This window comes from Simochromis diagramma, unplaced genomic scaffold (assembly GCF_900408965.1).
Source record: "Simochromis diagramma unplaced genomic scaffold, fSimDia1.1 OVJJ01000596.1, whole genome shotgun sequence".
In the NCBI taxonomy this organism is placed as follows: domain Eukaryota; kingdom Metazoa; phylum Chordata; class Actinopteri; order Cichliformes; family Cichlidae; genus Simochromis; species Simochromis diagramma.
In genome coordinates this window covers 4,577,514-4,594,663 of record NW_024387245.1, presented here as the reverse complement: position 1 = coordinate 4,594,663, position 17,150 = coordinate 4,577,514, and the positions used below count along the sequence as shown (strand labels likewise).

Below are 17,150 nucleotides of genomic sequence, written 5' to 3'. Positions count from 1 at the left end.
AAGTTAAAAAACAGACAAAAAGAATAATCAAAATACAAAGACACTGAAAGCACTGTAGCGCATATTGTGGTTTGTATTGTTGGGACTTGTCTGTAATAATGCGATCGACAAAACACAAAGATTGAGAACAAATATTGTGAAGGCCAGGAGGCTGGAGTTTGAGTTCACCGTGTGCAGTTTGTATTCCTCAGAGGAAAATATTTTAAAGGCTTGCACAGAGGGCTGCGTAAGCACCCACCATCGCTTGACTCTGAAAGAGCTCCAGGGCATCTTGACTTTGACCCCTCAAGTCTCCAAGAATCTTAAGGGGGGAAACTTGTCTTCCACAAGTCTGATAACTCCCATAGAAGTTCAGTTCGCCTGAAGTCTGGTGACTGTTAAAGTTAGCGAATATAATTGATATAGTCTTCAAACCCTTCAAACCATTCGGTGATAGTGGAAGATGCAATTCCCATCAGGATACAAGTGTTTTCTCACACTCAGAGCAACTCTGTATTGATTTGCAGTGACCCTTTCCTTCAAGCTGACCCATATCATGTCAGGAAAAGAGCTCCACAGATTCCCCTCACTACAGGGACTAAAGGTTTGGGTTTTCCCTGTAATTTGTCGGGTCAGCATGGGACACTCGCTCCATATCTGTGTGAGTGCTAGTGCACTAGTGGATGTTATTGAAGTTAGTAGGATATCAGCCAGCACTTACAGGAATGCTGCAGCTGAGTCGCCCTCTGCACAAACACAAACTTCCTCCTTCTTTGCCCCACTTCTCCTCCTCCTCCATCCCTCTCCTTTGCTTTTCCATAACAAGCTGCACACAAAGGCAAGAATGCGCCAAGCTAAACACAAACCAAAGCTGCTCTCTTTCTTCATATCACTTGCATGTTGTTGGATGCGGATCTATTTTCCTTGTAGATAAGAAGTAGTCAGCTGTTCCGCCGCTGGATGCTTTGTGCATCAGTACTTGTAATTTATCCATCAGCTGGTTGCACAAAGCTGACAGAAAGCTGAGGCTCTACATTCCTCATTGAGGTGTTAGTATTAAATTCAAGGATGATTTCATGTTTCTTTGATGTGCGTTTGCGTGTTGACTTAGGGATGGACCTTGGTGCCCAATCGCAGCTAAGTGACCGTCGTTTGTGTCTGCACCAGTGACTTTTGCAGGCTGAAATAATTCTCTTTTATTCCCTGGTGTCGAGAGCCTCTCCAAGGAGACTGAGCAGCACCTCTTTATCACCCCATCATCCCCGCACTGAGTAAATACAAATCCCATAGGTCAAAAGTCCAGCGCTGTCCCCACAGCTCAGCGTCAACACATCATGGTTTCTGTGTACATGTGAGGAAACAGATGCAAACAGATCTCGCTCACCAAAACATGCTTTAGAATAGCCATTAAGTTTGATGGCTCAAAGCTGTGGTCGCGGTACAGCGTGTGCCTGGGTGGGCCTCTCCCGTGACTTCTGTTACATAGACTGAGCATGAAGTGAGATATTCCATTAAAAAGACCTGAGATCTGAGAAAAAATTTAAAGTTAGTTTAAAGTCTAAAAATTGAGTTTCTTTTAGTTGAGGGGAAAACAGAAAAATGATGTATTTGTGAAGCAACCGTGATGAGAGCCGGGGTGGACTGAGACAAGATAGTCATCCAGGTAGAGAGAACAGAGCAAACACAGTCTGACAGCCTGTGATTTTATTTATTTCTTTTTTTCTGCAAGTTTTCATTGGTCTGAAGTGAGAGACAGAGTGTGTGTGTGTGTGTGTGTGTGTGTGTGTGTTATCTCTCTTCTGCTTTTTTTTTCCCCCTCCTGTCATAACACAAGAACTCTGCAATCTCTGCGGGGGCTATTTTCCAGCCCTGAGGGTATAGACTTCTTGAAACACTGATAACAGGATCCTGTAGTTAAACCTTCGGTGCATTAGCACAGTGAGCACAGTTTTGCTGCTGTTGTTGTATTTAAATCTTGGTAAATGGCCTGCATTTGTATAGCGCTTGACTTAGTCCCTAAGGACCCCAAAGCACTTTACACTACATTCAGTCATCCACACATTCACACACTGGTGATGGCGAGCTACATTGTAGCCACAGCTGCCCTGGGGCGCACTGACAGAGGCGAGGCTGCTGGACACTGGCGCCACCGGGCCCTCTGACCACCACCAGTAGGCAACGGGTGAAGTGTCTTGCCCAAGGACACAACGACTGAGACTGTCCGAGCCGGGGCTCGATTAGTGATCGGTTTCAAGTCGTTCCATAGCTCTGTCAAACTTCAGGAAAACTTTCAGCTGGTTTTACTGTTGTCGCTTTTATAACACTATATTTGGTCACACAGTGAAGCTGTTTAAATAAAATCATGTTTTTGTTTTACCACTAGTATTTAAGGGGAAACGGTTCTAGGTGCCATGCAAGGTTGGCGCTAAAAAGGAGTCCATCTACATTATAATAACCTTTAAATACCTGTAAATAAAGGATATATTTAAAAGATGGTACTAAACGCAGTTTTGGTCTCTATACATAGTTTCTCTTCCACACAACAACTCTGAGTGCAGTGATTTAAACCCCCCCCCCCCCCCCAAAAAAAACCAACGTTTTAAACTACCTTAACTAATTCAATTGAGTAAGGGGTGTGGCTGCCTTGATGTGTCCGTTAGGTATCATCCACTACAAGTTATTAAACTGGACCTCTGTAAAGTGTCTGTGCTGTTTGTCCCTTTTGGATCATCGTTAATAGGTTGGTATTATATCTTGCTGTGTAGTTTAAATCATCCCAGAAGTTTCTGTTTCAGTTTTAAGTGGTTTATTAGTTACTTGGCACTAATTAGTCAATATATGAGTTTATAAATGCAACATGCTAACTAGCGGTTGCGGCTAATTTTAGTACTCAACAATTTCATCCAACTTCTTATTTAAAAAAACAAAACCTGGCAGTGTCCAGAATACTAATGTTGAAGCTTCTTTTTGATTGATTTATTAATGATTAAAATGCAAATGTAATACAATAGGCAAAGAAGTGTGTGTGTGTGTGTGTGTGTGTTACAATGATGTCAAATAAACATAATGAAAAAGTTACAAATAATAATGGCTTTTAAAACCTTATTGTTTAAGAATAAATTGCGGGTACGCAGAGTTCAATTTCCTCCAAGAAATGAGGTAGTATAGCGTCGCCTTTGAGAATTTGCATTTATGAATGTGGAATTTGAGAAAGAGTCAAATCAAACTGATGAGGTGAAATGCCTTTGAGCTGCTCTCACTAAAGTCAGAACAACCAAATAAAATGTAAAGGCTGTCTAAAAGTAAATGGAAATAAATAAATAGGAGCTAGTCTCTGGGAAAATCTCACAAAAAGCGCACAGTGTATATGTATCACTCTTATATTTGTATACAAAGTTTTTCTATGAATTAATGTAAATGTAAAGGGGGAAAAAAGGGAAAAATCCTAACATTTCTAAACAACATGAACAAACAGACAGAATGGCTACAAACACAATGCAGAACCCTTTTGGGTTTATTGGTAAATTTGTATCTGGTCTGAGTAACTGAATAGTAAACCTTCATTGTTGAACTACTGATTTGCCAGGAGAATACTATTAGATGACTTGTATAGAATAGAGCTTCACAAAACATCTAACCAGTATAGCTCGTAGTTCCCCCAAGAACACACATGGAGTTAAACTGTAGCAACATGGATTAATGTTTTATATACTACAAAGGAACGGTGTAAGAATTAGAAATGGATCTGATTATTATGAACAAGCGAGTGCAAGATTCATTAAACTGCATGCCTTAAAACATTCTGATTTAGTTGAGCTAAGCACCACACTGATATTGTACAAAGCATAACATAATCTCCTTCTAAATTATATTTAGAGGTTGTTTGAAATTTGAAAGGAGGAGAAAAACAAAAATTTCATAAAAGCAAATGATAATGGGTTTAAACCTGTGTAGCAATTGTGATTAACACTATTTTGTTGACTATGTAAGTTTAAAAAATAAAATCTGGTGCTACATATAAAAATTAGATAAACGTCTTTGGCGTTTGTTTTGGTGAAATCTAGCGCTGACATTTAGAATACGTTGTGTATGTTGGCCAATAATTGTTTTTCCTATCAAATGGAATTCTTGATTGTCCAAATTTATTTATTTATTTATTTATGTAACCTGATTATTGCAGTCATTGTTATAATGACTGATCATTCATAAATTAAATATAAAACAGTCATAGAATTTTCTTAGCTGCCATTCAGAAAGAGTGTAGAATGATGTAGATTTATAAATACAAAGTAATAATACTGATCCCTAATAATAGGGTTATCAGAGGGTTTCTGCAGGTCCCTATTTTGTCTGTTTGTTATCTGTGATATTATAGACATACTTTAGGTAAGGGTAAGGAAGAAGAAGACTATCATTAAGCAAACAACAACGTAGCAAGTTTAAGCATATTAAATAAGCCATGTAAATGTTTTTAAAGCACTCAGTTTGTCTTTTTATATAGCGGGATATGCACACAGTGTAATTTGGTGACAATAAATGAAAACACAAACTTTATTTATAAGAAATCTTTAGCTGTCATTTAACAGGCCAATTCTGCTTTTTGTGTCCTGTCTTAGTTATCTGGCATAAAAGCATGCTATGTTGTATTAACTCATAAGAACAGCAGTATCAATGTATATGTAACAGATGAATCATGTTTTCAGGGACACAGAGGAACTTTTAATTGTCAGTCATTTGTTACGGGGGAGATAAAAAAGGAAGGCTGATACTGAATGTTCTTTTTCACATCATTTGAAGGTAGATTAAAAAACCCTGTACAACAATATCTTCCTTACAATTTCATCAGTTATCACAAAGGCACTTAGCACACCCTGCTCCTTGTGGTTATAAACATAATCCGTTCATGTAAAAGAACAATGTCTACGTAGGAAGTCAGGCATTGTTTTTATTTCACCCTGCTTTAAAACAGAAGCACATTGGTACAGCCATGCAAAAAGCGTGCTGGTATGCAAAATATTCCACACTGGACCTGTTTTCACATTGATAATTAACTAGATGTTATCAGTGTTCTCTGTCTGACATCTGCCTTCCTGATTTGGATAGTTCTTTTCTTTATCAACACAACTGGATAGGTGTACTGGGTAGGTAATGCTTAACTGGGAGTATTAAATATCACAGTTTGCTTCCTGAGATTTATACCACAAAGCTGGATTTTGTCTTTTCCATGTAATTCAAGGGTTAACTCTGGGTTTTCTGTACTATGATAGTGGTTCATTTCTTATCAGATTAAATCTCCATGGCAACTTAGTTTGTAATCCTAACCTGCTCCAGATTAGAGGAACTGAGGAACCTATAACAAGTCACTATTGTACTTACTGACCTCATATTAAATTTCTATGACGATTAAGCCTATTGAATTCCGTTTTTATATTTAATAGGTTTAATCGTCATACGACATCTATAATATTTATAATTGAATACATGTATCCAGTCTGAAGTTTCCATATGCTCTAATTTTACTGGAATAGTTTTTATGTTCTTTAGAGATTTTTAATCACCATTTTATCATCATCTGACAAAGTCTCTAATTCAAATAGGTGACACTCATAGGGATCATTTTCTGTGAAACACACGTTTAAGATTGGTTAAATGTTCCCAACACCACACCTTTAATGGGAACGCACAGGGGAAGCCCTGTGTTAACTTGGCAAATTGATACCCAACTTTATGTTGTTTATCCTGATTGCACTTCACTTCGGAGTATAGGGCCAAGAAGTGGGATAGTCTCAAAATCCTGCGTCCTTTAAAAACTCCCTTTTAACAGGCAGAAACCTCCAGCAGAAACAAACCTCCAGCTCAGGGAGAGGCAGTCATCTTCCATGACCAGTTGAGGGTTAGGGGAGAAAGGCTGTTGCCAAAAAGTCAAATATTTCTCCTTTAAAGGTCAAGTGCATTCACTCATAGGCTGCACTCTGTCTGGCTCTGCTGGCCAGACAGAGTGCAGCCTGGGTGCACATATTCTAAACTCCCAGCTATCAGTTGGTTTATACTGTTTTAAGCCCCCAAGGGCTCAAACTAGCACTTCCAGCTGTGGGTGGAGTCAAAACAGAAGCATGGCTCTTTTTTGTGGTAGGTGCTGATGGGGGACAGAGGTTAGTTTTTAGGAGATGAAGGTGTGACGATGCAGTTTTTGGACAGATTGAAGAAAATAAATGAGCTCGTGATAAGGTAAGACAATTAGCTGGATAAAGAAATGAAGAAGTCATCAATGCGAAACAGAAAGGAGGTGAGAACAGTGCACTGTATGGCCTTAGGTCTTTGACACTTGGTTTTCCGGTAACACCCTTTTGACCCAGCTGCTGTCTGTGAGCTCCCTGTGATCTCTGATCCTCTGACCTTACAAATGCAGCTCCCAAACACACACGTGCACCAACACACACACCTTTAAATCTTAAAATAGCTACAGTTAATAGCAGTTCCCCAGAGCCCCCAAGCAGGATGTTTCAACAGTCTGAGACCAGCCACCACATGCAGCGCAGCGCAGCTCTTTCATCGTTTTCTTCCGGATTCTGATTGGAACTGGTGTTTTTTAATTTAAATTTCATTGAGTACGACTGTTTACAGCTCGCCGTCTGCTTGCGGGTTCGAGTCGGATACGGGAGCGAGTTATAGCGAGAGGGTGGTGTGGGGGCAAATTCCACGCGCTTGTGAAGATCCATCGCACGCAGATGTTGAAAACATGTGGACGCGCTGGCTGCAAGTTTCACACACAGCAATTAGTGTAGAACTAAACGATGTGTGTTCGTGTGTGTCCTTTATGCGCGAGCTCCCCTCTTGAGCGCTTGTAGCAGCCAGCTGTACGTAAGTGGGGGGAGATTTCCGTGACGAAGTTAACTGGAGGGGTACATTTATTAAAGTTGAGCGGAGAAATGCGCCAGTGCTGATGATAACCTTAATCAAGCCCATTTTCTCATGAATGATTTTCTGATTTTATTTATTTTAGACAGAATGCATTTGTTGTCTGGTATAATATACTAAAAACAATATAGTATGTGGAGTATCATAGCAGATCGAGAGGTGCAGGTATCACCACAGAAGTCCACTGTGTTCCTCGGATTTGTGCGCAGCCCTTGCAGCCCTCCTATCTAGACATGGACTCTCTTCTATGTAGGCATGGACTCATCTTGACACACTTGACAGACAGGGCTCTTGAGTTTTCTGTTTCGTACAGATATAATGGTTTTAGATGAGTCTAATTCTGATTATCTTATCTCTGACCGCACATTTCTAAGCTCAACATGGCATTAATGCTTAGCTAGTTTGCTTTGCCTTCACAGAGCAATGGATCTCTACTCAGAGGATCGGGCTTTTTCAATTACAGAGACTTGAATTCGCTCCATGTCAGAGCATGTTATGGCTGTCTGCTTTTTGATGCTCTGGACCATGTGCGTTTCTCTTCTGTTCTCTTTGTGTGGGCTCGGGATGCGAGCCTATGCTTCGCACAGCAGGAAGTGCTATTCCTATGCTTGTTCTTCAATTACTGTGTAACAGCGCTTAATACAGTCAACCAGCCTGTTAAGCAGCAGACAGCTAATTTAGCACAACTCAGCTTGATGAGCGAACAGAAAAGACAGCACTGACAAACACATCTTCCGTGTGTGTGTCTGTGTGTGGCCTGTTAGGATATGCTCCGAATGCAAATACCATATTAGACACATGTCACATTTGATGCAGTTTTTGGTCATGTCATAGCAATCCTGAGCCACTTCAGTCCTTAATTAGTTGAAACCAGAATATTCTAATGCATAAAAATTTCCACCCTAAAGTCAATGTTGATGCAACATCAAAACTTCCCCAAAAGTTGATATTTAAAAGGTGCATAATGGACATTTTAGGTCAAACTTTAAGAAAGTTGTAAAAGAATCACACGTTAACATTTTCAAGATTTTGGTAATATCCTCATCTCAACAAAATGGTCATTGCACCTATTAAATATGATGCCCGACTATAGATTTATGGGTGCGTATGTGTGTGTGAGGATGTTTAAAGTCATGTACAACTACCCATATTTATCACTAATCTAATTTATTCCATTAGAGCTCATTTAACTGTTCTAGCATGTCCCAATTGAGGCCATGTCCTCACCGAGACCTCTTAATGTGTCTCTTGTTGTATAAAACAGCGGTCTCCAACCTTTTTTGCGCCACGGACCGGTTTATGCCCGACAATATTTTCACGGACCGGCCTTTAAGGTGTCGCGGATAAATACAACAAAATAAAACTAGTACCGGTACCGAAAAAAAGAAGATTTATTCATAACACGCGTGAAAAGACCCAGGAAAACAGAGTTAACGATAAAAACGATAACAAAATAACGCTGAAAACCAATAAAAACCCTGAAAACCATACATTTCACACCTGAGCCTCAACTCTCGCGGCCCGGTACCGGTCCGAGGCCCGGGGGTTGGAGACCGCTGGTATAAAAGTCTCGAGTCTTCTTTCTTTATATTCTGCTCGGAAAACACAAACTAAGTCCAGAAAACTATTGAGACATATGCAAGCATTTATGGAAAAACTGTTTGTACAATTTTTACGGTCTTGACAGTCAACAGTCAAGTTGATATATCAATGGCCTCTGTCCAGATGATCTCACACTGCTTCAATAATGTTAATGTCAGGGCTCTGGGGAAGCCAATCCAAGGCTGATTTTTAAAAAATACACAGCGGAAAGCTACCAGTGTATGCTTTCATTGCATTTCCAGATCATTGCCATATTAAAACATTAAGCCCAAGTCATGATGCTGCATGGTAGATCGTTCTGCCAAGATTCTCAACACCGCTGGGTGAAATGCAGCCCCAAACCATGACAGAGCCTCCAGCCTTCCACTAAGATAATTTCTGATGAGACTTTGGTGAACAAATTTAAAATACAATTTAAAGTTGTTTCTTTGGCAAGTTGTTTGGCATCTGTCAATGCAACATCAGTTCATTCCTTGAGTTAGCTCGAATGCTATTTTTATGCTTGAATGACAGAAGGTCAGTGTTAAGTGGTGTGACAAAGAAAGAAAGAAACAAAAAGTGCTTTCGTCAAAAAATGGTCAGGTACAAAGAGTGGAGCGGAAAAGCAGCTGATGCCTCAAAAATCTTTGAAAAGATTCCAGAAAGCCTGGAGAACTATTGCTCAAGATCTCTTTAAAAGTTAAAACCACATCTCGCTGCTTGGAAACAGAACATAAAGAATTTATGGGAATTTATGAAGCCTTTTGTGCATTACTGTATATAATCAATTTTCAGTCCATCAGTTGTTTAACACTGAGATGTTAGTTCACCCACCGCCTAACATCTGATCATTCTGCTCTCTACCTGTGAGCTAGCACTTTGCAGTGACGGCTGTCTGAAATCTGTGAGGACTTGCATGCTCAACATCACTCACATTCCTCTTGGACGTGTCCAGATATGCTTGTTCTTTGCACATTCACAGTTTTTGACTCCACAGCTCTTTCAAAACGTATTCAGATGAGCGTGTTCTTAAATCATGAAGGTCTGTGTGTCTGAGTTCAGAGGGAAAACTGAAAACTACACGAGAGACGTAAGATAACATATCACGGATGAGTTTAGTAAGTGGGTGACAGGTGGGAAAATAAGAAGTGGAAATGTAATGTGCATGTCTTTATATCATGTCAAATATAAAATAAAAAATGAAAGGGCTTATTTTTGTTCTTATGAAAGTTTAAACTATTGTGTATCAGCACTGAAAGCATTCATAGTCTGCTTAAAGCTTTGCTAAAACTGATGAAAGCATTAGGTTAAGGTTTGAGCTCGTGATGTTGTGTTTCATACCCATCAGAAGCTTTTCTTTTTGTAGAGTGTTTTGAGTTCACTCCAGTTTGAGCCCATTTCTCACCATGAGCTCCAGACCTTTATCTCTATCACGCTGCCTGTGTCAAAGGTCAGCCTGGTCAGTCTGACACTTTGATCGAGTTGTGTTTGGAGTCTTTCTCCTTCCTCTGAGTTTCTTCTTCGTCTCTTGATTCTTTAGTTTGTTGAAAATGAAAGGTTGAGCGAGTTTTAAAAGCAATCGTGATGTTTGACATGATGTGCACTTTAAAATGCATCACGACTATTGTGAAATATGGGGAAAAATAGTTTTCTTAAGAGGAAAGAAGAACAATGCCACCCCCATGTATGTAGCTTAGCAGACTGAAGGGAAACAGTCTAGTCTCTGTCCAAAGCTCTGTTCAGCTCCTATAAAATGATTTGATAAATGATTTAAGCAAGTGCAGGACAGCATGTTAATTAGTTGGCTTTGGAGGTGCTGATTAGTGAGTTTATTGGATTGATGTTTTTACGATTCTAAGGCCAAACGTTAAATCTTCTCTCTGTTCAGAGTCTCCTCCAGAAAGGACAGGACGCCGCCGCAGTATGCCGGGGTCCTCGGACAAGAGCACACCGTCCATGGAGCCTACATCCACCGCTGCGACGCCTTTCAGAGTCACCGTGAGTACTGTGAGTTTGTCTTTGTTTTCCTTTTTTCTGCCTCTTCTTTGTTTTATTCTCTGACTTTGTCATTTTCTCCCCCTTGATGTGCCTTAGCAGGCTGTTTCTTATAGAACAGGTTTGCTTTTTCCCCTTTTTCTCAAGGCTCGTCTGGCATCCAGATGGAAGGATGCCAATCTGAAACTCATTTGCTTTAAGTGTTTGGAACAGGGCCTTTGATGTTTGGCGTCTATGCAACACAAATACATTTGCACAATTTGGGTTTCTACTCAGCACTCAAACCCTCATTGATTTTGATTTCCCTTCATTAAATTTCTTATTCTCATTCGAATAGTTCAAGTGAGCTAAGGCACGCACATACTCCCACACCTGTTCGTGCTCGGCATCCATCCGCCATCTAGCACGCTTGTCCTCTCCTCGGTCAAGCGCGCACACAAATGCAGAGCAGTGCTTTGCCTGTCATGTTGCATAATTCTGCTGTGCTTTCTGCCATGTTTAATTCAGCAGATAAACAACCAGTTGATTAAGCAAAAGCATCCTCTATGAGTCATCAATTTAAAGATAATTAGCAATTAGCGGTGCACATTTCCATTAATAAATAATGAGCGGGGAGATGTCGCCCCAGAGGTGAACTGTAAACAGTCGAAGTTAGGCCAGCAGAGCCACACACGCTCAGTAATTAGTCTCTCATAAAGAATATTCTAGCTTTGTATAAACCATCAGACTTTGCAGGTACACCAGTGGACTTAGTTAAGAGCTTCACACTCTTGCATCATTCCTGAAACCAGAAATTATATATTTGCTTTCTTTCATTTCCTTCTTTTCCCCCACCATCAGCAATATTCTGCACTCAAATGACTCTAGTGCTCTAATAAAAGCCCACAGTCAATGTAATAACAATAAACAGTAGACCCACTAGACCCACTAGTGCTGGACCACCTGCAGAGTGACAATAAAGTCTGTTACTCATATAAGACGATCACAGTTTGCCAACCTAGAGATGGCAAAACTCTAATCTGCCCTTATAAAAAGATGGAAATGGTATTGGGACGTGTGTGTGTGTGTGTGTGTGTGTGTGTGTGTGTGTGCGTGTGCTCGTTCTCTGACCTTTTAATTACGATTGTATATGCTACCACTATAACCGGACTTCCCGAAATGTAAAAAAGAAAAGGAGAACTGAAAGCTTGCGGTGAGCAATATAAGAACCAAATGAAGAAGTAAAAGCTTGGAGGAGACAGAGAGGCTCAGGTAGGATGGGCTAGACACTGGGTAAGCATCTCCTCAGCAGCTCCTTTACCCTTTTCCTTTGGAAAGTACAGAGGAGTGCAGCACTGTTGGTCACATGACCACAACTTGCTTCTGATGTTTTATTGATGAGCAGCAGTAACTTTTTGTGTAAAGAAAACAAGCTTCCTCAGGGAACATTTAACCCTCTCCTGCACTTTTCCCTATACTGCCCCCCTCTGGCGTCTGTCGGTATTACAGCAAAAGTTCCCCTCACAGCAACATTCTTACCTGCACATCTTATAAGTAACATTTGACCATTATTTTTGGTGACCAATATTTTCAGCTTAAATTACTGAAGGGAAACAAGATGATTTTACCAACACAGAGACTAGCAGATCATACAGATACTTCTACACTGAAGATAGATACAATTGAGATTAATATGCAACCATATTATTATAAAGATAACCTTGCTGTGTTCACACTGTAGACAGTATGCTGCTCTTGGCCTCTTCCTCCAAGATAGAAAAGGGAAGATCATGTTTTATGCTGATGATGTCTGTTTCCTACTGATTAATGCCTTAAAGACAGAGACAGGATGTATCTTAATGCCAAGCATACATAAATATACCACAACCTAAGAGGCAGTAAATAACCATGGCGTACACAGCACCACACATATTTTAAATCTTAGTGCATATATCTTCTGTAATTGTCCTAGCATATGTATCTATGTGTGTTCCCCAACTCATCTTAGACACGTTAAAAAATCTGGATTAAACCTACGATATAAACTACCTAGTTATAATCTATATACACTCAAAAGCTGATCATCTGAAACTGAACAGCAACGGTACGTCTACATTATGTGTACATTGCTGACATTACGTGCACGTGACATGTGCAACGTTGTACAACACTAGCAGTGTCTGCAATTGATTATTTTGTATTATACAATGAAAATTTAGCTTTTTATCATTCACTGGTTAGATTTTTACGAAAACCCATTTTTGCCATCTCATTATATATTGTGATATAATGAAGATAAAAAAATAGCATGCTAAATTAACGTCTGTGTTTTCATACATGAGCAAAACTGTCACAGCAAAAATCACCTGTATTGCAGGTTTTTGCTAGTAATGAATAGAATTTGACTTTTTGATGTGTGTTTTATTTTATTTTATTTTTTCATTTTTGAGCACTCATACTTTCTAATGTGGGGGGAAAGGAGGTATCTAGGACTGAAAAACAAGTAAAGGAAGTTGTGAAAGTAATTTTTTTTCTTAGCTTTATTAAATATTAAATATTTATATTATTTTTAAAAAGTCATCAGATTCTCAGAGAGCGAAGTGGGAACTTCATATTCAACTGACTCTATTAAAATATCAGTAAATCAATCATAACAGCATATTAACATTATTGTTATTGATAGTTTCATGCTAATAGAGCCCTTTGAATTGAAACTGAATATTGAATGGATGGACTGATAAGATACAGACACGGTGCGCGCACAAATGTTGGAGCGCAAACGAGAAGACGGGCAGTGATTCTCCTGCATCTTCTACTTTTTTTAGCAATAACAAACCACCCCACACTTTTCTTCTACAGTGAAAAGAGTTGTGGTGACATCTAAAGTAGTCCTCCTAGGCCTTGAGCTAAATCTGTCAAAATGTTTTTTTGTCATGTACTCTGCAGCGACTGGATTCACGATCTGCACGTGCATGGTGGAATCCATGCACACGCAAAAGCACAACTTCTCTAAAACAATTGCTCGCCAGCAGACGAGAAAAAAATGTTTCAAAGCCAAGCCAAGAATAGTAGTTCAAAATGTGACTGTAAAAGTTACAACTTGATACTTTCTAATGTGCAGTGCTTTAAAGAGCAGACAAACAAATCTTATCTAAGTCTCTCACGTCCACGTCCCGCTGATTGCGCTAGCTGAGTGGATTGATTTGACTTAGGGAGAGATAGGATAAAGAGCTAACTCCATTCTCCCTACCTTCTAGCCCCTCTTAGATAATAGCAGGGGGTCTAATTGGACAGGTAGGTCTCTTGTTTTCATCAGGTTGTTCTAGAGGAGGACAAGAGAGGTTGACGTGAAAGCAGGGAACACCCTGCTGATTGTCCAGGCACTGATTCTATCAGCCCCCATTAAGGGAGCCTGGAATTGCCAAGCCAAGGGAATAGCATTAACTCGTTGCAAGCATTTACTTTAATTTCAAGAAGAAAAAAGCCCAATTACACAACTCTTAGTGCTGATTTAATGAAATTGGACGGGCTGAGATTACGATCAAGAATGCAGGCCTGTTATATACTCGCACACAAGCGGGCATGTACAGAGCTGCACTGTAAACAAGTATCGTATTAATTATAGATGGACTCTTTTGACAGACATTAAGTTTCAGAGGCCTAGTGCAATAAAGGACAGACAGGTTGTTAAAAACCAAGCACGATGAGCAGAATATTCTATTACCCTCCTTCCCATTAGCTGTGAACCGTGGCAGTATGAATTGATTAAAGAGCTCAATGAAATTCACACTAACGTGCGACACTATAACGCCTCCGTTTAGGTTTCTGTGTAAATAGGAATTTGCAAAGGGCCTGACCTTAGAGGGAAAAACATGTAACGCTGATGAAGACCAACCGCAGCATTGTTGAACGAGAAGCGAATCAATGTAAAGATCTCAAACACCGTTAAGCTGAGCCTGCCGGGAGATTGTATTCTCATTAGCGAGTTGCTTTGGCGCGTGGCAGAGTGACGGCGTGATGTATGCCCTCTCATTAAGGTGTCAGGTTTTGTTTTTGTTTTGTTGGCGTCGCTCGCCATTTTCCCTTTGAGTACCTACAGCAAGATATAATGGGAACGGGTCAAGCGTCCGACAGCGATGTCAGCCATCTCTGCTTACTGTATGATAATTGGCGTCCTATAGTTTGGCAACATTTGTTCAGACAAACACCAGGATTATTAACCACGGGGAGGACCGAGCTTATTTGAGCATCTGTCGTTTCAAGTGCCGGCTGGACTCTCTCCCATCGGCTGTTCCTCTGCTTTAGCCCCCATCCGCCAGCAACCTTGTCACTCGTTTGGTATTCTTTTGCTTTCTCCCTCATTTAATTTCATTCTATTGCTTCTTCTATCAACTCGTGCTCTGCCACCTCCACATCGTGCTCCACTTTTTCCCCATTTATCCTGCTCCTGTAGCTCATCCCTTTTCTGCAGACACTTGCTGTCACTTTCTCAATTTTTTGACTGGTCCAACCTCTATTTCTGCTTCTTCATCTTCTCCTATTTTTTTGCTCTCTGGAGTTGCTGAAGGCAAATTCAGTGCTGAAATTTTTTCGTTGACCCCTTCATAAGCTAATGTTAATATAGGTATCAGTCATTCTTGAGAGGAAATAGTGTGAGGGGAGAATAGGTTATTCTCTTCTACTGACCTGTATCCTTTCTAATTGCTCTGCGAGGGCTTTGACAGGTTAACTGATATATGGAGCGGTGTCTTGTATTTCTTTTCTATGATTTTTTTTTTTCTTTTTCTTTTTCCGTCTTCTCTTTTAATGTCACGTCAGTGTCTGCGTACACCGGGGAGGGTGAAATAGAGAAATTGTATGTCTTTTTTTTCTCTTCTGGATTCTATTTTTCTTTCTGCTCCATTCTTCCGAGGCCATCTATCAGGGCAAGGGGAGAAGTAAAAACAAAATGAGCAGCCACTAATCAATCCACCTCGCCTGCAGGGACGTGTTTCTATTCACTGACTTATTTCTGCAAATCGAAGGGAGGGGGGCATTTTAATTTGTTAGCTGTGAATATATCAACAGTAGCAAGCGCCCCACACACGTACACTCTAGGACTTACGAGGAAGAAGCATGGTTTTGTGAATGGCGGTGTGTTGGAAATCAGAAAGGTGCATCTTTGTTGTCAGAAGGTCAAAATCGTTTAGCTTTTCTTTGAGACTTCTCGTCATGTCGGTAACCGTGATGCTAAATGCATTCCAGCTGCACAGTGTCTGACTCATATTTGTCATTGTTTTCTATGGGCGCCTATGCTAATTTAACCACATGCCCACATAAAACCTCATGCACTCACATACACAGACAGGATAAATGAATTATGTATTTATACGACTAATAATATACAAGAGCGGGACTGAGAGCGAATTAGATCGAGAAAAAGGAGCCCTGTCAAAAGCATCAGGTGTCTCGCTCTCTAACAGCAGTGACTAAGCACCGTTCATTTAGCTAATAGCCCCTGAGCAGAGTTCATTGGTGGCAGGTAGCAATCGTCAGCCATTTGCTGCCCACCTCTTTGTTGGCTTATGCACATATGTTGCCAGGTATTGCTAATATAAGGCTTGCATACAAAAAAGAAAATCAATCTGATTGTTGCTATTCAGTATTCAAAACCGATTAAAATGTCATTATAGCACAGTCAGAATAAATATTAAACAGTTGTTCTGAATTGTTTGAGCCCTCATCCTGGTGTTAATTTGAAAAAACAAAACAGAACTTCATAACCAACCCACAGTAATCTGTTTATTGTGGCTCTCACAGCCTTTATAATTCTTTATATAGCAGTACCATATCTGTGCACATTAGCTGTGTCTTGCTTTAAACCACATAAGACTTTATAACCACTTGAATAATCGCAAAGAGCTGGAAATTTTCATGTGCTGCCACAGATTTTTAGTCCAGTTCTTGTATAAATTGGCATCGCTTCTTCTTTGTCTTTCATTTGTTTCCTGGAATTTTTAAAGGACATGTTGCACGCATATACTAAGACAGTTTTTAGCTGCTGTCACTGTTAGTAGCAAAGTAACAAAGAAGATACTTTGACTTTTTTAAGGCTTGTTAAGTAGTTTGACATTCTTCTGAAAGTAGTTAGGATCGAGTGGAGTAAAAATGAGATTTTTACTCATTTTCAGCAGCCAATTCCCAAAGAAAAACTTTGTAAGACCTTGAGAGAAGCTGAAGAATTATTGCTCAAGACCACTTTAAAAAAAATTGCAAAAAAGTCTGGTTACTTGGAAGCAAAATCCAAAGAAATGAGGGGTACATCGAGTCTTTTGCACAACACTGGACCTCCAGAGCCACATAGGGAATTTTGCTATTGTTTTCGTGGGCTATCAGGTTCTTTGAGGTGTTAAAATCGATTCTGTGCACTTTCATGTTTAGCTTTTTGGTCCTTTTTCCAAACGTCTTCCTCCAGTTGTTTCGCTACCATCTAGAAATTCAGATGCAGCTGAGAGTAGCTCCTCCATTTCCTTTGAGCATTGTGTTGTGGGATGGTAAGTGTGCACCAACAGCACACTCAAAAAGAACTGTTCTTCTGTGTGAATACTGAATACTGGCTGTTTAAAGTACAAACTTTCCCCTCAGCATTCTGCTGACAGTACAGTAGCAGTAGTGCTGTCACCGTACTTCCCTGTCTAACTTCAGCCTTGAAAAAAACA

General features: G+C 40.0%; 1 protein-coding gene across 7 annotated transcripts in view; it reads left to right on the top strand.

The window, feature by feature from the left end:
- Positions 1 to 17,150, top strand: part of LOC120714300 (disabled homolog 2-interacting protein-like) — a 182,600-nt gene that overhangs the window by 83,773 nt on the left and 81,677 nt on the right. For 5 of the 7 annotated variants that reach the window (XM_040000446.1, XM_040000444.1, XM_040000449.1 and 2 more), the window contains one exon: positions 10,367 to 10,485. In XM_040000446.1, the coding sequence (XP_039856380.1) occupies positions 10,367 to 10,485 (119 nt within the window). The remainder of the gene's footprint in view (positions 1 to 10,366; positions 10,486 to 17,150) is intronic. The other 2 variants (XM_040000445.1, XM_040000448.1) reach the window with 1 other exon arrangement.